Source organism: Harpia harpyja, chromosome 6, assembly GCF_026419915.1.
Source record: "Harpia harpyja isolate bHarHar1 chromosome 6, bHarHar1 primary haplotype, whole genome shotgun sequence".
Lineage (NCBI taxonomy): Eukaryota > Metazoa > Chordata > Aves > Accipitriformes > Accipitridae > Harpia > Harpia harpyja.
This window is the reverse complement of record NC_068945.1, coordinates 17,580,685-17,603,257: the sequence shown is the minus strand read 5'-3', so window position 1 is coordinate 17,603,257 and position 22,573 is coordinate 17,580,685. Positions and strand designations below refer to the sequence as shown.

The window sequence follows — 22,573 nt, the reverse complement described above, 5'->3', positions numbered from 1 at the left end:
TAAAAACAAAAATCATAAAACCAACCCATTACCTTTGAACCCTAGTGCACGTTCTTCTGGGATGCCAGGTTGCACATTCTTGGCTGGATCCCTAAATAACATCGGTTTTAGGAGCTCAGAATACAAACTGGTAGCTGTCTGGCATATGATTTGGATTCACATTTTGGTTACATCCTATATGCTTTACGGCCTGCATGAACTAGTGTGTTAAGCTTTTCACTCAATAGTCACTCACATCTGCATTGAGACCAGAGGCCTGAATTTGGAGAATGTTTTGCTGGATTAAGAGTGCCAAACTTCTATCTAACAACAGGAACATCTGGATCCAATGAGATATTACTCAGTGCTTGGCTCAGACCCAATCTTTTTATTTCTCGGGCATTGTTAGCACTAACTACATCACTAGGAACCTTGCCGGGATCAGTGTGATTGTCCTGTCACATGCTGGTCAACAACATCCAGGGTTTTATTTGAATCTGATCCACATGCCTCGGCAAAGTGGTTCCATCTGTGACAACCTCCTGCATCTGCAAACACTCCTCGGGGACAGGCAGTCCCCACGTCAGAGGATGCGAACCGCTGCTGCTGCTCTGAGTAGGGTGATTTCAGCTCATGGTGTTTGCCCCTCCACAGGCAAATCCCCAGAACTCTTCCCCAGTGTAACTGTATTCCCACAGCCATCATTTTAGCTGGATTATTAAATATGCGGAGGGTTGATAAACCTATGGACACTGTTGCTTTACTGAAAGAAGGTTTCTGTTTTCAAGAAGATAAGATCTCACCATTGCTAGTCCTTTTTGCTAAAAAGCACTTGCATTTAACCTAGAACTTGTATCTAAAATAGATTGAATTTGTTCTCAGCACTTCCCACACTATGTTTGCTGTATCTTAGTATCATATTTGCCGTTATTATACTGCCTCTGCATTCTTTTACCAGGCCACCACAGCAAGCAGTTGCTCTTTTCTTCTAATTTTACTCCATGGAAACCAGAAAACATCATCTCTGCAAGCTGCTTGATTTCCCCGTCATGTTTCATAATCCCAGACCATTCTGGAAGAAGGAGAAACTGCTAACATCCATGCCATCAACTTGATGGAAACGGATGCAGCTAAAATTTACATCCCTTCACACATGATGTCTTGTTCAAAGCATGCAGAGAAGACACAATTTAGATAACATACTAAACCTTTTCATTTCCATCTGTTCTTGCTGGCTCCAGACAAAGCTGGCTGGGAATGGGTCAGGAGGCAGTAGCAGAAATTAAGTAACAGGGTTAGTGTAAATGAGAGTGGCACACTCTGCAACAGAGGGAGCATAAGATGGAGCTTGACAGTCACACCAACCCTTCCCAGAAGCATTCAAAGAAATACCTCTGCAGTGACCAGTGTGGGGAAAAAAAAGATGACCTTTTTTGCTGGGCAATATGAGCAACTGTAGGAAGAGTTGGGACAAACAAAAAGAAAAAAAAAAGAACCCCATAGTGATGAGGCAGAGAGAGCTTTGAGGCCATCAGTTACCTTCATTACTATCCGTCTAATGAATTTGAAGATTTTCCAGCTGCACTTGTCAGCAGAGGCAAAAACATGTTGCTTGCTCACAGTGTGGGGGGAGGGAAGGGAACATGCAACCACCCCATAAATAGGAAGACTGCAGGGTCCTCCAGGCCTGTAGATAGGGAGGGACCAGATGGTGATATACATCTTGGAAGTTAATGCTCTGAGATGTCTCAGCGCTCCCATCCTTTCCTACCCAAAACATAGGGCCTGGCTCACACTCCTGCTTTAAGTTGAGCCCCACAAGCTCCTGCCAGCTCATTTAGAGAGGGGCTCCCAGGGGATCCCTAGGACCTCTCCAAATGTACAAATGTGAGTAGATCGAGCACTCCAGCTGTGAGCAAGGGAAGAGGCTTGATCTGAACCAAGCACTCACCTTGCCTGTAGACTTGACCCCTTTCCAGATGCAGAAGTAACAGATGATCCATGCCAGCAGGAGACACAGAGCCAGCTCCCAGCGTAGGCTGCCCAGGTGCTGGATGCCATCAGATATCTTCAGTACTCTCCTCCTGCATTGGGGGAAAGCAAAGGAGCATCCAAGTGTCGCTGATGTTGGCCACCAATGTTTCCAACACCACGTTGTTTATCACCACACCTCCACAGTGGCTTTGGGGAGAAAGGACGTCTTACTAGCAAGGCCCAGGTCTGAGCCGCAAGGATTCCTCAGAGGAATCAAGCAGTGCTCCACTCTTAAAAGCACTACCAGCCTGGTGGATCACACATGGACACCTGCTTCTAAGCTCACTCCAGTGCTGGCCTGTTGGGCCAAGACATTTCTTCTCCTGTCCTCCTCCTGCCCTTCATCTGTCTTGTCCTTTCTGGGGAAAGAACTCTCTCTCTGCAAGAACACGCAGCGCATTGCACACACAAGCTCCACCCGGGCCTTCTTTTATGCACATTACAAAGGTCACCTACATTTCTGACATGCTTCAAACCTCAAAGTGAATGATACGTTGCACTTACCACGCAGAATTGATCAGGACCACCCAAGACGCAAGGGTCTCTAACCCCTTCTCCACAGCACTCTTCTTCTGTCCTTAGGAGAAGCTACGTATTTCACTTCAGGGCCCAGAGCAGCAGAGCATCCCATGCCATGACAAAGACCCAGCCAGAACCACAACAATTTCCACTGCGTGGACGCCTTGGGCGTCCTCTTTCAGCCAGTGTGGAGATAGGATCCTGGGCTAGATGGACCTTGGTTCAGCTAAGGTCTCATGGTCTCACCCTGGCCATATAGCACCTTTCCATGTCATGTGTATGTCAAATCTTCCTCATCACTTACAGAAGTAAGGACTCACCCTCCTCCATCTCCTACACCGCACAGATGGATCTGGGTGTGAAACACTATGGTGCAGTCCCAAAACCCCAAGCCTGAGACAGGCAGAGAAGGACATGCACTACCCTGGATCCCAGCAGCAATGCCCACCCTGCTGCAAAAGACAGAAATTATCCTAAAATAAAGGCTGCGCTGCTGGAGAACCGCAGTCTAAGACACACTGCCTCCCTTCCTCCCCCACAGCCTTGCAACAAGCAGATTGAGAGGATGAGAGAGAGGTTGGAAAAATCACTCTGCTCCACCAGATACGTTTCATCATGTTGCTCTTTCCCTGCTTCTAAGGACATGGACCCTAAAACCAGTGGGGAGAGGGTGCCAGCAGACCATAACTAACTGGGCACTGTACCACAGCCAGAAGAGGCAACAGAAGCGTGCCATCAGCCCGCTGGCAGGTCAGTGCTTCTTGAGGAAATGGCGGCCTCCTACCTCCACGCCCAGGGAGGGCAGGAACAGATGCTGCATCGGAAGCAATGGACAGTGGAAATTTCCAGTCTCGTGTGCTGATTCCCCAGTAACACAGGGGTGGTCACAGCAGTGATGGGAACATCAACTTTTCCAGCAGTCAGCCTCAGGAAAAGTAGTCTAAGGCAGGCCACCATCTAATCACATGTGAACAGCAGGCAGAGGGAGAGTGCGGGCTCAGGGAGCACACAGGAGACAAAGAAAATTTAAAGACTTTAAAGTCTAAAAACAGCGTCCCTGTGCTGAGCTGGGAATGCCCTGGAGGTACTGTGTGCTCCGTGCGCTGACAGCACCCAGCAGCGCTGCTGAGGGCAGCGAGGGCAGAGCCCTCCATCCATCTAAACGCACAAGGGAAATTCATGGTGGCAGCAGAGGGGTTACTTGCACAGTCTATTAGCTGGGGCTCAGTGCTTAACTGGGCCTGTTCTCCCAGGAGATGCTGAGGATCGTCAAAGATCCCAAGCCAACAGGCCTATGCCTTTATGCCAGAAATAAAGCTACTCTGTACCTCAGGGTAACTAACATGAGGGGAGAAAACAATGAAAATGAGGGAGCAAATTTCAGCGCTGATTAAGCTGACTCCAGCACTTCATTTTGATTTTGGTGAGCTTCTCTCCTCAGGATAGCTTGCATATTAGTCACTTTAAAGTGAAAACATCACCTCTTTTTCTATTTTTAAGATGAAGACTAGCCCACATAGAGAAGTCACCACCCACCATGCCAGAGCCTCCTGGGAACATGCTGGTATCACACAGTAGCACATATTCAAAGGAAAGAGATCGCCTACTGCATCACTAGTATGGACTCCTGCAGTATATCACAGGACTTTAAGGTCTCCTCTTCAACAGCTGAACACGCTACAGCTTGCAAAACATGCAGACAAAATCCCATCGCAGAGCTGCTGCCTTGTGGATCACCACAGATCTCACCCCACTCCCACCTATAGTCTTGGCACCTGTGTCCTGAGCATGGTTACAGTGGATGCAGCTACCAGGCAGGTCAAGGACTTCATGGGGCAGACTTCTCCAAACAGAACAAGAGAAATGCATAATCCAGCAGATATATGAACTGTAATCCAAACAATAGGGTAATGGCCACTATACCCTGAGGGACTGCCACTAATTTTATTGAGGTTTGCACCCTGGGTAAGTCTGAACCAAAACTTCAGGTTGGGAAACAGGCAGCCAATTTACCTACACTGCAGGAGGAAACAACTGTATAAGGAAGCTCACAGCTGGCAATGAAGAAGAAGGGAGGAGGCAGGGAGAGGAGCAGCACAAATGGAGACAGGGAGAGTGCAACAGCAGAGGAGGAATAAAGGAGAAAAGGACAGTAAACAAAATATCGAGGACCAGAGGAGTCAAAGCATCGGTGAGGTAAGGTCTTGCACAGTCAGCTAGCCATCACTGAGGTCAGTGAGACCAAGAAGCCCGAAAGGTCCAGAGGGACAGGAATATAGCGTCAAAGAAGGACAAAGTCAGACGGCTCTGAGGCATGCCAGCACAGCTCCAGACAAACACCACGAGCCCAGCGATATTACCCTTGACTGATGGTGCTGCCCCTGATAACCTCCACTCTGACCTGCCTAGCTTCCTCTCTTGTGTCCTCTTCTGGCAAGGAGGGGTTAATAGGACATGCCGCTGCAGGGTTTGTTCCTTGCCCAGGGAAGGTATGTCCCGGAGGAAAGGGGGTACAGGCCTGTCATTTACTTACTCCCAGAACTCAATGACAGGGGAGGTGGCATTTTCGCTGGTCACGTTGAGCGTCGAGTTTGCCTTCTGGAGCTCCACGCAGTTCCCTGCAGGAGAAGCCCAGGGAGAGAGAGAGCATAAGTAGCAGTGGCTGAAGTACCAGAGGATCTGAAAAATTCCCCACCTTTCCATCCACAGCGTCAACAGTCACTGACATTGACTCTGAGACAAATTTTGTATAGTCCCAAAAATGCACAAGAGGAGTCGCCTCCAGGGTAAGGCTGGCAAGAAACCTAGGACAATTAAGATGATCGCACTTAATTTTTCCTTCCAGTGGGCACAGTCAGCAGTCCCGACGAGCACTGGGTCTATGGCTAACACACGGCTCAGGGTGACTGGAAGATGCCAAGAAAGAAGGTGCCCACAGTGCCTGGAACCCAGAGCAGGAGCCACTGGGGAGGCCACCACTGCACGGCACTGGCCGGCTGCTGCAAGTGGTTGGGCAGCGCCAGCACTGCTGCTCTCTAGCAAAGACCCAGATCAGCCGAGCCTCTTCCCAAAAAGTGCCAGCAGCACTGCAGCGACCCAGCACTCCGCACCCCTATGACCTGCAGTCCCACCCACGCAGGGGCCAGCCACTCTCCTGAGGTTTGGCCCTGGGTAGCAGCAGGTTTCCCTCAGCCAGGATCTGGTGGTGGATTGGGAGGGGGCTCCACACCCACCTGTGTTCCACTCGTGGTCGCAGCTGCCCCAGGGGAGGTCTATGGTGAACGAACTGAAGAGATAAAACAAGGCCCAGGCCAGGACAATGATGTAGTAGAAGTTCAGCAGTACGACGATGACCTGCGAGGCGTAGCCAATTCCTGCAGAAAGCGAGCCCCGAAGGCAAGTGACCCACGCGCCGGGGGACAGGAACAGGAGTCCCCTTGGGAGGTGCTCACCCAACATTTTCATCTGCTGCTCTGCATTTTGACTGCACTGCCGGATGAATGCCAGTGGGGCGGCTGCCAGAGCCATCATCCCCTCCCCAAAGCCCACCATGCCGCATCAGCGGTGGTCCAAGCAGGGGTCCCGGGGACCCCTCTTCCTTCCGCCCCACTACAGTCTTCCCTGGTGAAAAGGTGGCAATGGGAAGGAGTCTGGGCAAGGGATGGGCAGCTTATGGTTGGAAAGCCACCCAAAGAGACAGAAACATATGTCAGTGTTCCACCTGCTGAACAGCACCTCTTCTACCAAAATGCACTTTTTATTTTGTTCACTCATCCCTTTTCACTTTTGTTTGGGAAGCTTTTGTATTAACACCACGCATCTTCTCTGGGAGGTGCTGGAGGAGCAGCTAAAGGTTTTAGTACATGGGGAAGAGGCAACTGAGACTTTCAGAGAAATTATGGAAGGTGGCTTGAGGCTGGGTGACTGTCCTGAAAAAGTGCTAGAAGTGGATCTGACTGCTAATGATTTATTAAGACAACTGACACCTTCCACCACTAAGGTTTTGAGCCATCTGCAAACTCAGGAAAATGACATAGCATTGACTTAAAGTAGTAGTATGTTTTAGGTTCCTCATAAGAGTCAAAAGCATTTTTATCATTTAGCTCTTGGAGGACAACCTTGGCTGGGCGCAAAGCTCCTGGCCAGAGCCACAGCCATGAAGGAAACCAGGATGCAACGTAACAACAGGAACTGTTTGGTGAGAAAGGCGATCAATTTTTCCAGCATGATTTTGGAAAGGAGGCAGCTAGTGGCCCTCCCAGGCCAGCATCCCCAGGGGTGGGCAGCGGATGCATGGAGGCAGGTAACAATCCAGGCTGTGGGGAGGGGCATCCCCGCTCGTCGCCCCGGGGCCCCATGGTCCCCCCACTTCGCCATGCCCTCCTGGGCTCACCCGACTCACCTTCGAAGAGGGGACAGATCCTGCGCCAGGCTGTCACCCCTCCCTGGCTGGTGTACTGCCCCAGCGCCGTCTCCAGGAAGAAGACGGGGATCCCACAGGTGAAGAGGAAGATGAGGTAGGGGATGAAGAAGGCACCTGGCAGATTCAAGCAGCAGATAGGAAAAATAAGCCCTGTGGGGTGATTAGGGTCAGGCCGTCTCCAACCTGGCACCAGGCAGGTCCCTCCTGGCAGGGGACAGCGGGGGCGGGAAGACCATGGATGAGATGCCAGAAAAAAGGGATTTTCCTCATGTTTCATCTCCTGAAGTGATGTGATTGCATGAGAAACTCAACGTTTAGAAAAGATGGAGAGGAAAGGAAAGCTTCTAGGCCTGATTTTTGTGCAGAAAAGAGTGAAACAAGTTCTCAATAGCTGTATAGAAATACAGGAGAACACCCTGCTGTAAAACCATTGTGACTTTTAATCAAGTTGGTGACTCCTTTCACATTTGATTATTCTGACTGAATAAGCTGACAAGCCCATAGATGACAACACCAAGGCACTGAGGAGCACATAAAGACTGACACCTTCATACAGTCTGTGAGTTTGCTCAATCATTTGCTCACCAAAAAGCAGCAGACATAAATAAAAAGGAAGTAGTGCAGGAAAGTATGTACCTCACACCAGCAGCCAGGGCTGCCCTCCTGGTCAAGCCCTGTCATGAAACCAGGCAGGGAGGGATAAAATGCATCAGGCTTTTGATTACCCCAGGCTTTTACCCCACAGAGCACAGAAGACAGCCCTGCAAGAAGGTCTGTGCTCTCTGCTGCACTCATGTGCCACAGAAGCTACTGAAGCCATGCTGCAAAGGCAGGGACACGGGGAGCTGGCGTGGAAAGGGGTCACCTCGAGCGGAGAGCAGCCGCCGGGCTGCGGCAGGCTCAGAGGGGCATGCAGGGTCGGAGGTGGCAACCCAGCCAGCCACTAACCACATTTTCCATGCATAGTCCTTTTCTGTGCCGGTGAGATGCTAACTGGCTCTGGGGTCGGGGTGTATGGGGAATAACAATCCTGGTGCACAAGTAAACTCAAAACCCAGGAGATTTCATTAAGAAGCTTATCTAGCATGCAGGGGCAGGGCGAGGGAAGGGGCACTTTGGGGACCAGCCATAAGTCCCACCCTGCACTCATCCCAGTGGGGTACAGAGCCACAGTCCTCCCCTCCCTGCTAAAAAGCAATCAATGAAATAGACAGGTGGAGCACCTCCGCAGCTCCCTGTGGGCAAACAGCAGCTGAAGGGCAGGATGCCGATACCTGGCAGCCATGGGGGAATGACAAGCATGCCCACGTACTCTCCTTCTACCAGTAAAAAGAAATCAGTGAAGGCAAAGGGCGGGGGTTGTATCAACACCATCCCCTCAACTCCCAACTTCTGTGCAATCATATTGTCGTAAAAGTGGTGCCTATTTTCAAGAGATATTATTCTTGTATAGAAGTTTGTATTTAACTAAACTGCAGCCAGGGGATCCCAGGGGAGGTCTCTGAGGTGGCAGGTCAAGCTCCCCAGCCTGGGTTTCCCTTATTTCCAGCCTGGGATCTGACCTTTCCCCTTCCTCAGGTTTGCTGGCAGGTTTCATGCTTTGGTAGTCTAACTGGATGGTCCCGACCTGCGGGCTGTGGATTGATGCAAAATTATGGCTGGGTAGAGGAATTTACAGAGATATATTTGGGCCAGGGGGGCTGTGATATGCCCCCCTGCCCTCGCCCCTGAGGTAGAGGGACAGGCAGGGTGGGACGACCCTGACACCAGACCCACCACCACCCCCCTTTTCATTTCAGCTGGCAGAGGACTACTGCTTGCCCGCACAGGCAGGATGGCCTTCAGGCAGGGACTGCAAGGAGGAAAAGCCAAGGTGAGGTGCCCAGCAGAGCTGCCCCGCACAACTGCTCTGGCCTGGGGGGTGGCAGGGAGGGCAGCCCACAGCGGGGGGATCCAGCAGCACACCTGAGCCACCCCCCAGCACTGGCTGATGTCCCTCCAGCCCAGCCCCATCCACCCTCCCCACGGGTGAACCCCAACACCCGGCAGAGGTTTGCCCCGCTGAAGGGGAAGGGGAAGGGGAAAGCACTGCCACGTGTGTCCCCTCCACTATGGCCCCTTCCCCTCTGTGCGTACAGGGACGGTGGCGGCGGTGGCCCGTGGGACCGGCTGGTTTGGGGAGCGCTGGGGAGGGGTTGTGGCACCGGCAGCCACACCACCAGACAGGCTTCCCCGGTATTTCCCAATCGGAGGGGCCAGCCTGCCTGGGGAGGGCCTGACACCTCCATGGGAGGCGAAAGCAAGAGCGAACAAGAGCAAAAAGAACACTTTTTGCTCTCCCCCCCCGCCCCACTATTTAGGACCTTGGTATCAGACACTGAGCCCTAAATATCTAAGGGACTACTCTTTCTTTGTTATGTGGAAATATCCCTAAAGAAAGGAAAAGTGACCGGCTGCCCCTCTTTGCATAGCTCAGATTTTGCAGATACCTTTTTTGCGAAAAGCCTGACTTATTTAGGGCAGCGAAGCACGAGCTGAGGATGGTTATCACCACTGCCTACACACAATTCAGTGTGGGGGAGAAAAAGTCAGCCAGTGGGGCAGAGCTATTTCAGCCAGACGGTAATGCTGGCACAAAAACAAATGGTTGTAGGCTAGCTGTGATTGACTTAGAGCTGGAAATTAAATAAAGGTCCCGCACCTTTATTGCAGTAACAGGGAAGGAAGTGCCTGGACCAGCCTTCCCAAGGGAGTACAGGACAAAACCTCTGGCAGCCTTTAAAATTAATCTTAAGGCATTACAAGGGATTTGATACAGCACCAGCCGGGGCAGGCCAGACTCCATAGTGGAGGAGGGAGCCTCAAGTCCTGCACAGCCTCGTCGCACTGCCCCGCCCCAGGAGAAGTCATACCCAAAACGCTTTTCTCTCTGCACAAGAGTCTCGTGCCCCATCGTTGCTCTAACCTCATGGGAAGGCAGCCAGAGATAAAAAATGTGCCCGAGACTTCAAACTCCTCATCGTCTCTGCCGCTTCCCAGGGCTTTGCTTCAGGCCCATTTCTTGGGGGAAAAAAAGGCTGAGAAATCCCTTCGCATCTTGCCTCTGCTCTCCAGCCACACACCGTGGCTCCCCTTTCCCCAAAGCCCTCCCTCAGCTCTCCCTCAGCCCCAGTGGGGGGGCACGGCAGGGGGAGCAGCAGGGAAAGGCGTGACAGAACAGGGTCCTGGGTCCCACTCCCCCTGGACAGGATGGCGCCCGGGAAGGGTGCAGCAGTGGGAGCAGACACAGCTCAGCAAGCAGCCAAGAAATGTTCCCTGTGGAAAGGGAGAACACGAAAAATCGTCCTTTTTCAACAGGGAAAGAAAATGCCTGACCACCTGGTGAAAAGAAACAAGCGCTGAGCAAAGCATGGCGTGAAAGTAGCTAAACAGCAGTTAATCCTCTTTTATGCCACTGGGATGAAAGCAGTTTAGTGAGGCCCATGAGACTACCCCAAGCTCAAGCCAGGGGATTTCAGCCCCAGGTCCCCAGCACTCGCTCCCTGCCAGCTCCCAGCCAAACGCCATTTCCCCTCTCCCCTGCTCTTCCAGAGAGCCCAATTAGCAACTAATCACTAGACAGGGAGAGCAACTCTCTCTCTCTCCACGTGCCACCGAGCCAAACCTAGGAAGAGCTTCGGGCTTTCAGTTTTTTAAACAATTTCTTCCCTTCAAAGGCAGCCACAAACTAAAAGCAGGCACAAACACCTGCAAAAGCAAGCCCAGCTCCACCGCCAAGCTGTGGGGCAGCCTGTCCTTACCGAGGTTCGACCACCGGTCACTGCCGAGCACAGCCTGAGCAGCACCGATGTGCCAGCACCTTGGGGGTAACAGCAACCCTCCACTCCCACTCTCTCCATCCGCGCACCTCACAGCCCTGCCGTGTGGCTCAGAGGCAGGGGTCCCCTCTCCCGCACGCTCGCAGCTGTGGCGGATGCCAGCGGGCACCGTGGAGCGCAGGAGGGGTGCTGTGCTTCTGCACCGAGGCGAGGAAAACCCCCTCACTCTGCCCTGTCCCTGCCACCCGAGTCCAGCACCCAGGGACTATCCCTCCACAGTCAGACACCAGACCAGGACCTGTGGCGGAGAGCCCCTTGCAGGCCCCCCGAGAGTCGAGGAAACGCTGCAGCTCCTCACAGCGCCTGCAAAGGCATCGGTGCCCCACGGCCTCCTGCACCCCTTCCCTGCTATGCTGCCGGCACCCACCGTCTTATTTGCGCAGGGTGCCTAGTGCTCCTCAAGGAAGAGGTGCCTGGTGCGAGTCACAATGCTCAGAGAGCTGAGCCCCCACCCTGCTCCTCCTGCCTCCCCCTGCAGATGGCCACCCCGCCTCACCAGCAGGACCAGGGAAACGTGGCTACAGCCACCAGAAACCCTGGGACGCTGTCACTCAGTCACCCGCATCCCACCGGGTCAAAACAACCCTGGCTTGTGGCCCGGATGGCAGCACTATGCCGGCAAGTTGGCACCCTCTCTTCAGACTCATGACTTGGGCATTGCTGAAAAGCCGCTGCCAGGGGTGAGCGGGGCCGGACACGGATGTCGCAGAGGCAGGAGGGACCGCGGAGGGGCTCCGGTGACCAGGCACCCCTGGGGCTGGACGGGGCCAGGGCTGCACTTACCTCCACCGTTCTTGTAGCAGAGGTAGGGGAAGCGCCAGACATTTCCCAGGCCGATGATCTCCCCAGCCACAGACAGGACGTACTCCAGCTTGTTGTTCCACTGCCCTCGCTCCAGGGTCTGGTCCTCCTCCTTCTCCTTTTCCATGCTAGGGTGTGCGGGCACCGTTTCGCCATTGCTGACGGCGCCGGGGACTCTGTAATCCATCCCACCTTCAGAAGGAGTTTCCTTTGTTATGTTCAGCACAAGCCATGCAATGAGGTAGAAATTTGGGCTACAGGAGGCAAGAGAGGGGAGAAGACACACGCATGTCCTCTCTTGCCCCTTCGTACCAATTCTGGCTGGCAGCAAGGTACTGAGAGCACACGTGCGCTTTCATTGCTTAGTCCAAAACAAGTCCTTAAAAGCTGCTATCGGTTCCATTATTTTTAACTGACTCATCTCAAAACACTCCTGCTTCTGGAAGCCCATCCTCTAAGCACAGTGTTACACAGAACACCCAGCAGCTCAGCCAGGCTGGAGCTCCCACTGCGGCAGGTACAGGGAACAGACTTAGGGCTGGAGGGGGACGAGACTGGGATCAAATACTTGACAAGATATTTTATAAGGGTTTTTCTTCTCCCCTGTTGCTGCTTACCAAGGTCTGGTTTTACAGACCATGCAATGAAAGCCACAAAACACACAGAAGTCTTGGATGCGGGAAGAGGACAAACTGAAATAAGAAGGAAGCAAGTTTTTGCTTTTGGTGGTGGCAACCATTGCTGGCAAGCTACTAGGCTACAAGAAAAGGTGATTTTTCAGAATGGTGCTGTCCTTCTAATAGCAGGAAAAGAAATGGTGCAGATCCATGGCCACCTGGGATCTCTCCTCTCCCAGGGTCTGCCCCTCCAAACATCTGCCCGTTGCCTGCAGAGGCTCCCCACAGTACTGCTCTCGGGAAGCTTTGGCACTGCAAGAGCTTCTCCCGTCTCTAAACAGATCTCTGCTAAGAGAAGTAGATCAGCATGGAGTAGGTGAACACCTCTCCCACTGTCCCACCTTCCTGCAAAAACGTCCGAGAGGACAACTCTCCTCCCAGGAATGCCAGGGCACAGCATAAGTGACTGTTGGTGCACAGCTGGTGCCTCAGGGCACAGCGAGGAGATAGGTATGGGCAGCACGGGTGGCATCAGCTCTGCTGCAGCCATTTAGGAGGCTCAAGGGGTGTTTGACCCTGCTCCTTATGGGTAGGATGCCCTCCTGGCTGACGAGCCCTGCATGGCAAAGGGCGAGGACTGTGGTTCCCACCAACACCCGGTGCCAAAGCCGGGATCGCTGAGGACCTCGTGCCAAGGAGGGCACCTTCCTTTGCACAGTGCCAGCCCTCGAGCCTGCTTGTGCCCTGCAGAGGCAGCTCCCCCAAACTCAGCCTAACATTGCCATTCATTCCCGCCTGCAACTCCCTCGCCAGGAGAGCAGGAAAAGGCACTGGCAGCAAATGACACTCTTCCCCGTCTGGGGAAAGAAAAAAAAAAGGGCAAAGCAGCACTTCCAACCTCTCCCCTCCCCCAACATAGTCCCCTATAAAACACTTTGAGACGTGAAGAGGAGCAAGAAACACTGGCAGGCGTTTGACAGCGGCTGCAAGGAAGGACTGGGAGGACCCCTCCACGCTAGAAAATTATTAAACAGGCAGAAAGCACACCGTGACCTCTCATCCAAGGCAGACCCGGGTGGGTGTGGGGGGAGCAGGGCAGAAGAAAACAGGGGCAGAGGTGTTACCTTGCGAACGGCGCTGTTGGGGCGCGAGCCGACGGGAGACGCGAAGGCAGGACCGAAAGGTGCTGGCTATTTAAAGTGTGGAAAGAAAAAATTCGGCAGTGGTGTAATCCTAGACTTCGCCCAACCCACATTCCTTCCCCCACCCCCCAGGGCTGGACAAAAACCTACACATGACTGATTTCATGGCCAGTGCAAGGGGGCTCGTTCCCCCCGCCTGTGAGAAGGACTCACGCTGCCTCCGCCAGTGCTCTCCCTCCCGGGCCAGGGACCGCTTGGCTCCCATTCTCCATCATCTCTCTGCCCAACGTTGTCCCCAGAGACGTGGGAGAAAGGGGAGACCACCGCACACAGGTACCTCCACAGCCCTGCCTGAGGGAGCCAAAGCCCTGAGACCTGCTGGGAAGAGGTAAGACGAAATACAAATTCATGGTGAATTCCCATCACAGGGTCTCTTCTTGTCAGGGAGGACATAGGCACAGGGCAAGGTCCTGCATCGCAGCCCGACCCGCAGTGCCCAGGGGGGCAGCCAGGCTGTATGGTGGCCAGGAGCAGTCGTGGGCAGCAGAGCTCTGAGCTGGAAATAAACTCTGCTAAACTCTCTGCTGTTTCTTACTAAGGGCCCCAAACAGCTTCATTTGGAAACTCAGCAGGTTGCAAACTCTCTTCCCTCACACACAGGGACTTTGCCAGTGGTCTTTCCCAGGAGCAGCACTGCCCCATCCTAGGACATCACTCCAGAAGCCGCAATGGGAGCAGGCAATCAAGCAGTAGATGAAAAATCACGCAGCAGGGAGAAAAACAGCCCCAGTTGCACATACCCAACACTGGGCTACAAAATTAGCTGTGGCTGCTCGGGAAGGTGGTCTTGGGATTACTGCAGGTAATTAGTTACCTGACAACATCAGCTCCACACTTTGAGGCCATAAAAAAGGCAAACAGAACAGGATATTGTTCATGGTAGATGTGTTACATCTGTGATGGTCCAAGGATGTAAGTGAGGCAAGGTTTTAAAGTATTTTTATTACATCTGTTGATGAATATCTGGGGCAAGAGAGAACAAAAAAAAAAAAAAAATCACGCTTTTGGGTTCAGTGTCCTTGTATCAGGCCTGCAAATCAGCAGCAAAAGCTGAGCTACATACAGGCAATTTGAGAAGGTATTATGAGAACAACAGGAACAAAGCAGCAAACACTGCGGTGTCACCACATTAATCTATGGTATACCCACACAGCACCGGACATCCTATAGGAGAAACAGGGCAAGGGAAGAGAGACAAGCAGAGGTAAAGAACAGACTCAACCAAGGAGTGATCAAATACATGACAACTCATCTTCTTGGGAAGAGATGCCTAGGATAAAAAGAGGTTGACAACAGAGGTCTAGGAAACAAGGAAAAGACAGAGAAGATGAATATATCACTCACAACATCTTATAGTGCAACACCTAATGGTATCTGATGAAATATTCAGACTTAGAACAAAAGGAAATACTTTTTCCTCTCACTGTTCATAATTAATGAAATGTGGTACCCATGGCCATTGCCACAGAATATTGTTCGGAAAGGAACTAGGCAAATTCACAAACGGCTGCTCCTCCACAGCAGCGATTAAACAGGATTGTCCAAATAAAACAGTCAGCTCCAGTCCTCAAATCAGTAATTGCTGGAAACCAGGGAAGATGTTCCAGAGGAGAGATTACACAAGACGGTGAGAAGCAGAGAATATCCCTGCACGGAAACCATCTCACTCTGAATAGTGTAGTTGTTAAATAGTTAGGGTAAGGATATAGGGATTAAAACACAACAGCAAAGCCAAATAATACCTTGCCTTGTGCAACAGATTGGGGTAAGGAGAGAGGAGATTTAATAAGGAAACATTTCTAGAGATTCTCAAAACTATTGTGTACATCAGCATTGCTGCTCAAATATTCCTGGATAACCACGATCGCTACACGCACCGATGGCAATAATCTTATCAACAAGACGACAAGCTAATTGGCAGGAACTAATAGACTATGATAGGAAACTATGTAATCAATTACAAGCTATGTGACTTCTGCCCAGCAAGATAAGACTGCGCTGAACACAACAATAAGTTGAAAATGAAAACAAATGTTCGGTGTAAACATAAGCAGCAAGGGGAAATATTAAATCTACAAGTGCAAAAGCAAGCTGGAAAATCCTGAGCAAAGCATATTTAAAGTAAAAAAATCACTTTACACATCTTCTGGGGTGAAACAAGAAAAAGTCCATATGGTTTTGGGAGATGTTACTTGAGAGATTTTAAAAAAAAAAAAAAAAATCAATCTTTTTACTGAAGATAGGAAGAGAACCAACAAATATTACAAAGGATCAGTTAAGACTACAGAAAAAGACATTTTCAATACACATTTTTGAAACTGCAGAAGGCAAAGAAACTGGGTTTTTAATCAGCCTGTCAGAACCAATGAAAATCTAAAGGGAAAAACGCAAAGGATGAAATCTTGATGTCTAAGATTTTGAGTCTGTAACCATACCTAAGCCAAGTGGAAGAACAGGGACAGTGGGAAACAAAACCTTAGGAAACAGGTTTGCAAGAAACAAATAAGAGAGATGGAAGAATGTGAATCTTTAAAAAAAAAAAAAAAAGGAACAAGCCTAGATAACATGCACACTGTAGTAGCAGAAAAACAATTTCATCCTGAGATCTACTGAGATAATGCCATTTAAAAAGATTTGGATAGATACACATACATATATTTTATTTATATGAATAAGGAGAATATTTTATTTATATGAGTAAGGAGAACACCAGGGAAGGGCTTTTGCAGCAGCACGTGCCACCTGGAGTTGTGTGAGCTGAACCTCACTGGGTGGCTGCAGCCTATCTTCCTCCCAATGCCGCAAGTCCTGGCACGTGGCAGAGCTGCTGCTGGCGCCCGTCCCCAGTGCATCGCTCTCATGCCACCCCCCAGGATGGCACAAAGGGGTTATTTTGCAGGTGGTCTCCCCTGCCAGAGGTACGAAATGGGAGGCTGCCTATTTAGTAACCACCCAGAGCACAGGGCTGAAGACGGTGCCAGCAGGAGCAGCCGCGCTCCTCCCAGCCCAATCCCAGGCGTCCGGGCCATGACCTGCCATTTATTGGGACAGCCTGCGCTGGAGCGATGCCTCCCCGAGCAGGTCCTGAAGCAGCTTCCATGTCCAGGCAGGCTGCCAAGCTGCCTTTGCTGGTGCAGAGCAGCACAGTGCTGCTGCACGGGGCACGAGTGGGGCACGGCGGGCTTAGCCACTTCTTCCCAACACCCGTTTTGGAGAAGATCAAGAGTGCTGAACCAGGGGGCTCTCTGTCAGTGTACCTCCCACCTCAGCCAGGACGAGGGCTAGAAAATCCTGATCCTAAAGGCTATTGACTCCTCTCTTGAAATTTATGTTGCATTTTGCCTATCCTTCTCTTTACCTTACAACATTTGCCAAGATTTCTGTCTTCAGCTTGGTCCCAGTCTTCTACCAGCAGCTGAAGCTGTGTTCCTGGGGAAGTGCTCATAGGCCAAACAAAGCAAGCCTGGAACGAGCTTGCTCTGGAGATAATGAGGTACTTCAACACTTTCTGGGTCAGACGTGCACAAGAACTGGCCCCAGCCCACCACATCCTGCACAGCCCGCACACAGGAGCTCTGGCCCTGCGTGCTCTAGTAGGAACCACACGACCTACTCCCAGGTCTGATCTTGCTTCATGTCTATGTCCAGCTGAGCAGGCAACGAGTGTTAATTAGATTTCTCTCCTCCAGAGCACCCAGCCACCTCGAGAGGCAATTCAAACCTAAAAGGAGACATTCAAAGGCCCACACTTAGAGGGATGATGAGGGGAAGAGAGAAGGAAATGGTTACTGGGAGACATGCACAATCTCTTACTGCTCTGCAAGTAGCAGCGACTTTTAAATGAACTTGTGCTCCTAACCCACCAAAGCGCTTTTAAGAGAGCGGCCAGGGCACAATTGCTGCTGCTGCTTCAGCATTCCCAATGCGAAGAAGCCATCAGCCACATCTGACCTTCGCTGAGCACTGAGAGCAGCTACGCTCCCCACTTCCACCTCCCCCTCTGCTCCTCTGTCACATGTGACAAACTGCCTCCATGTGTTTCGGGGCCGTGTAATCTTGCAAGCCACCTCCCAGCTTCCAGGAACACAATTCGCCGTTATATTATCTGGGAACCAAAGGCCAGAGCAAATACGATGCTTTTCCTCTATCTGATAACCACCCTGCTACTGGCCTTTTCAGCCTGAAAATGCTATTCAGCTTAAGTGACCATGGCTGTAGCAAGCAAAATTGTCACAAATACAGACAGAAAGGGGATAAATAGAGGCTGATACTGGCTGGCACATTACAGGAACCTGGAGACTGCCTAGCAGAGAAAGAAGCCAAAGTAAGCACAAAGGATTGACTCCTGCTTGAGCCACTAAGTTCCCTCCCAGAAAGACACACATATTTTGAAACTACAGTGGCAGAAGCCAAAAGCCATTGCAAGAGCCTGCAGCCAGATGATCTTACTGCAGCCATTTGGACAGCCTCATTCAGACGCAGCCTCCCTAGCAAATACCCACTTCGAAATAACGACCCAAACGACCAGCATCCCGAGGCAAGAAAACCCCTGTCCCCACCGGACGCCTGCAGAGCAGCGGAGGCCTCACTTTTGTGCCCAGGCTGTTTGTGGGGCAAGATACGACTGTGGACACCATGCTCTGCATACAGAAGATAAACAGATGACGCTCCTGTGCTAGCCAGAGCTCAGGAACCAGCTTGAATGCAGGACGGCATGCTCACAGTGAGTACAGCACTGGAGAACCCTTGTCTGCAGATATCACTGCTGTACCCCCTGCTCCTCTGCCCGCATAAGCTAAGGGTGATGCTTGCACTGTGCTCAGTGCATAGGTTGACAGCATGCTGGCGAGTCCCTCTCTATGCACCTCTGATCAAAGGTCAAAAGCGGTAGAGCATATGGGAGATAAGTTGAGACCAAAAGAACTGTGCCCCCAGACCTGCTTTGACCATAATGTGAATTCCCAGCCACGTAAGGGAGGGGCAGGAACAGAGCTGCTGATTCCCATCGCCACTGTCTCAGCTACGTCCAGTGCCAGTGGTTTCCTCCCCAGAACAGGATGGAAACAGCAGTTCTTCTTGGGTGTGCACTTGCCCGTCTGGAACAGCAAACCCAAGACTAAGGCAGGAATGTGCAGGCATTTTTATTGCACGCACAAGCGCAGTAGGAGTGCCCAGGCAGGCAGATCTGCAGTGCTTCGCATCTTCCCTCTGCTTTCACTTCTGCTTAGTAGCTTCTCTCAAGACTCTGGCCCTTTGCACAGATGAACAAGGAACAGGGTTTTTTCTGCTCAGAATTCAAAAGCATCTCCACTTCATTTATGGACAAAACCAAAAGCACTGCCAGGTTACGCAGTTATAAGCACTTATGTATAGATACCTATATATATGCTTATAATATAATACATAATATAAACAAGAGTCGAGCAACGAGCCAAGACTCCCAAGTCTGGAGTCTTCAATCTTTTTAGCATCTCCTTCTGCTTTCCTTCCAACTACATCAGGTACCACCAGTTCCCTCAGGGCTCCTCCCTAGTTCCACTTCGCCAGCAGCTGGGCAGCCTGAACAAACCCTTGCAGAGTAACTGTGGGAATGGAGCCTGAGTACATTTTAGGGAGAGGGTAGGAACACCACCCTTCCGAAGACTAGTCGTCGGCTCCCTGATGTGAAAATTGGTAGTTTGCACCAAGAAAATAAAACTCACCAGTTTGTTCTTGCAGCCAAGGAGCTAGTTAGAGGACATTTTCATATCAAGAACGATATGCCAAAAGAAATCCTAATTGCAGGCTAGTAACAATAGCAGTACTGCTTAAGTGGCCCAGAAGTGAGAAGTATAAGATCAGCAGATTGATTAGGTACAGGGTAGATAGGGGGGTAGAGAAGAAACTGTACATTGGGACCATCGGGATGATGGTCTTTCCTTATGCTCTGCACACCTTACTCCTCTGAGGTGAAGATGATAAATCTGAAACAGACTTACCTGCACAAAGAATTAAGTCAAAGGCACTGATAGAGCTGGGATTTTAGATGACCCTGTGCCCCGTCTGCCTGGAAGAGGGATGCTCTGGCAGGAAAAAGAAAAGCTGTTCTCAGAGGTGAGACAGGGTTGCACCCACTTAACTGATTCTTGCACAGAAACCCCATAATCTGGTTTTAAACAGGCAAGGTCTGGGCAGTGTTCTCAGAGCATCTGTTCATGCTTATTTACATACTCTAAAAAAAAGTAAAAGGATACTTTTAAATTCAGGAGACCTACTGTGCTGGTAACTACTCAGAATACAAAGTTTCCATTCTGGGAGAAAATCCAATAGATAGTCATGGGTGGACAGAATAAGAGAAAGTTTTAAAAAGTTTCTCAGAAATAAGTTTTCTAAGTAAGAGATGACAAAGTGAAAAACTTTGGCATTTCGAAAAATATCGGTAAGAAATAAAACATGGGTTCAGTTTTTCCAGCCTCCAAAAATCAGAAGTATAGCAGATTTTTAGAAAGCCCCTGCATTGCCAGGAGGCATTACCTCTTCAAAACATCCCAGTCAGCCCTCATCTCAGCATGAGGAGTGCCCCAGCTGAGCTCCTGGGCCAGCACAGTGCACAGGGATGCTGTGCTTGGAGAAGCACCACCCGGGAGTCCAGAGCCCACCCCTGAAATGCCGCTCAGTCCCAGGCACCCCACAAGGCTCTGCAGAGCGTCGCTGCGATCACCACAGAGTGCATCCGCTCCCAACTGCTGCTCATCGCAAGTGGCTCGTGTCTCTTGTTTTGCTTCTGCAGGCGCCGGCAGCCTGAGGCAGGGAAGGAGGAAGCGGAGGGACCTGTGCTGCCTGTCTTCTCTAACCTTCCCCTTGGCTGCCCTGCAAGGTAGCATAGGTAGACACTCAGAGTACTGAGTTACTTCTGCAGACAGATTAATAAGGAGCTCACATACTGGAAATGTGCTCCCTACCACTCATCTACTGAACTGGTTCAGTGTGTGGCAGGGATTTGAGACATAACATGAGCAAGACCTAGAGCCTTTAGACATCTTCCTAGACGGATGGGATTCCGCCTGAAGCAAGATTCACACCGAGGCTGATCTCCTGTCTACAAGTCATTCCTGTTCTGGTGGTCAGTTGCAACACATCATGGCACCAAGTCTCTCTCTTTCAGGCTTAGACAGTTTTTCCTCAAAAATTTAAGTAAAGAGTCATTTGCAAGTTTTGATAACTTAAGGCAGATTGCCTTAAGTTTTTCTATTGATGGGTGCCAGAGATGAAAAAGCTAATCCTCAAATTAGATCCAGCTGATGTCTGAAGAAAGCTAAACCTTCCAGTCAAGAGGAGGAATGGCAGTGGAGCAGGGGCTTGGTGCCCAGGCACTAGGCACAGAGATATTAGCAAAGCCACATGCTACATGGAGTAGGTAGTTTCTTGGCATTGCTTGAGAGCAGCCTTCTCCAGAGGGAATGAAAGGGTTGCTGCTGCTCATGTGCTTCACTCTGTCGCTGTTGAATACCAAATTCCAAGCCACATAACCCTCTTGCCACCATGAATTCAAATACTGATGGCCATCTGAAACAAAACATATGGGGGCTGACCTGACCAAGAGGTCAGAGAGAGAAACACACAAAAACACAAGGTATTTCCATCATGAACATTAATTACTTTCCTTCAGCCACACACACTCAGAGCATCACCACTCTTTTTGATAGAAGACATTTCACTCCTGGCCACTGCAAGCTAAGGCAGAGGGTCAGGTACTGCTTGCCAATCATCTGACAAGCATCCATGGTGATGTGTCCCGATGGGGGAAATAATTAAAAATATGGAACCAGTTATACCTTTAACCTTGGTATTCACCATAACTGGGTTCTTGGGGGAAAATGAGACTAGTCTTTGATATTACTTACCCTGCAAGTTTCCTACAGCAATGCTTGAACTGTGTAGCAGTACCAGCATACACTGTACTGCTAGAACAGAGGCTGTGGATTTACATCAGAGCAAACCAGAAAACAGCCCTTTTTTATTGCAGTCCAAATCTGGTCCTAACGATGCTAATGGACATGGACATAGCACTCTGCTCACTGAGGAGGAAAGACAGAGGATAGCGGCACTTCGGGAGACAGGAACTTACTGGAGAGATAAAACTGGGTTCTGTCCATGCAGCCACAGTGAGGAACCCAACCAATGCCCCCCACAACCCATTGACTGCGACAGCACAGGTAGTCGCTCACAGCCACTGTCAAAAGTAGTCTGAAGATGCACATGCCCCTGCACCACTCCCAAGCTCCCACAGAACCTTTCTGCTTCCAGCAACCGGCTGGTTGAGAACTGGAGGATCAGCCAGAGCTGACAGGACAGCAGCAAGGTGCTAACCTGCATGGAGGATGCTCTGGCTTGGAGGTGGAGAATGACAGCTCCACGCTTCTCCACAGTGGGGTAAGGAAATACTGAGCTGTAAGGTAGGAAAAGCTCCGGAGGGGCAGTTTGCAGTCTCACAGCTTCTCTGGAAGAAGACAGGCAGCCCGCAGCCGTAGAAAGGTGGGAGGTGAGGTCTCCCCTGCTGGGAAGGGAAAGCAGCTGGGGAGAAGCAAAAAGAGCCTGCAAAGGGAATTTGTCCAGATTTCCTTTGGCCTCACTTCCCTCAGAGCAGGGATTTCCCAAGGTATAATGGGAAGGCCCCAGGGAAGAAAGCAAAAAGCACATGAAGCAGTTGTGTTTCTTTGAGATCACTGGAGCCAAGAGACAAACAGGGACTTAGAACAGCTGTTTCTTAGGACAAAGCAAGTTTCTTTTTGCAGAAATCTCAGGTGTTGCTTGTGCAGCAGCAGTCTCTGCACACTCTGTAAAGAGGAGTTACAAAAAAAAAAAAAAAAAGTGCCTGCTTTCTGCTCCAAACAGAAATCTGACACATCAGCTTCCTAGGATTGCCTTACTCAGCAAGAAAAAAGAAAAAAACCAAACCAACCTTTAACTTGTGAATAGCTTTTCTGTTGCTGTGTAATCTTCCATTATTTGTTATTTGTTCAGTTTTGTATATTCTCTAATTTTCTAACACCCCTAAATCCTGGGGTGTGACCATTCCAAATGTATTCCTACCAGAAGCCAGGGGAAATCAGTGTTCCAGCCTTCAATTCCCTGTGCACA

The 22,573-nt window shown here is 50.6% G+C and overlaps 1 protein-coding gene and 1 long non-coding RNA gene across 5 annotated transcripts in view; both read right to left on the bottom strand.

The window, feature by feature from the left end:
- SLC6A13 (solute carrier family 6 member 13) overlaps positions 1-13,899 on the bottom strand; it is a 33,391-nt gene extending 19,492 nt beyond the window's left edge. For 2 of the 4 annotated variants that reach the window (XM_052790602.1, XM_052790603.1), the window contains exons 1-6: positions 13,376-13,899; positions 11,617-11,888; positions 6,935-7,069; positions 5,766-5,906; positions 5,066-5,150; positions 1,931-2,063 (exon numbers count right to left, since the gene is read on the bottom strand). In XM_052790602.1, coding sequence (XP_052646562.1) covers positions 1,931-2,063; positions 5,066-5,150; positions 5,766-5,906; positions 6,935-7,069; positions 11,617-11,888; positions 13,376-13,506 — 897 coding nt within the window. In that variant the 5' untranslated portion in view covers positions 13,507-13,899. The remainder of the gene's footprint in view (positions 1-1,930; positions 2,064-5,065; positions 5,151-5,765; positions 5,907-6,934; positions 7,070-11,616; positions 11,889-13,375) is intronic. The other 2 variants (XM_052790601.1, XM_052790604.1) reach the window with 2 other exon arrangements.
- A 694-nt stretch (positions 13,900-14,593) lies between these two features.
- Positions 14,594-21,800, bottom strand: LOC128143416 (uncharacterized). The gene is made up of 2 exons (XR_008235748.1): positions 18,391-21,800; positions 14,594-17,174 (listed from the first exon to the last, which is right to left on the bottom strand). It is a non-coding gene; the product is annotated as an uncharacterized LOC128143416 (long non-coding RNA).
- Between the last annotated feature and the right edge of the window lie 773 nt (positions 21,801-22,573).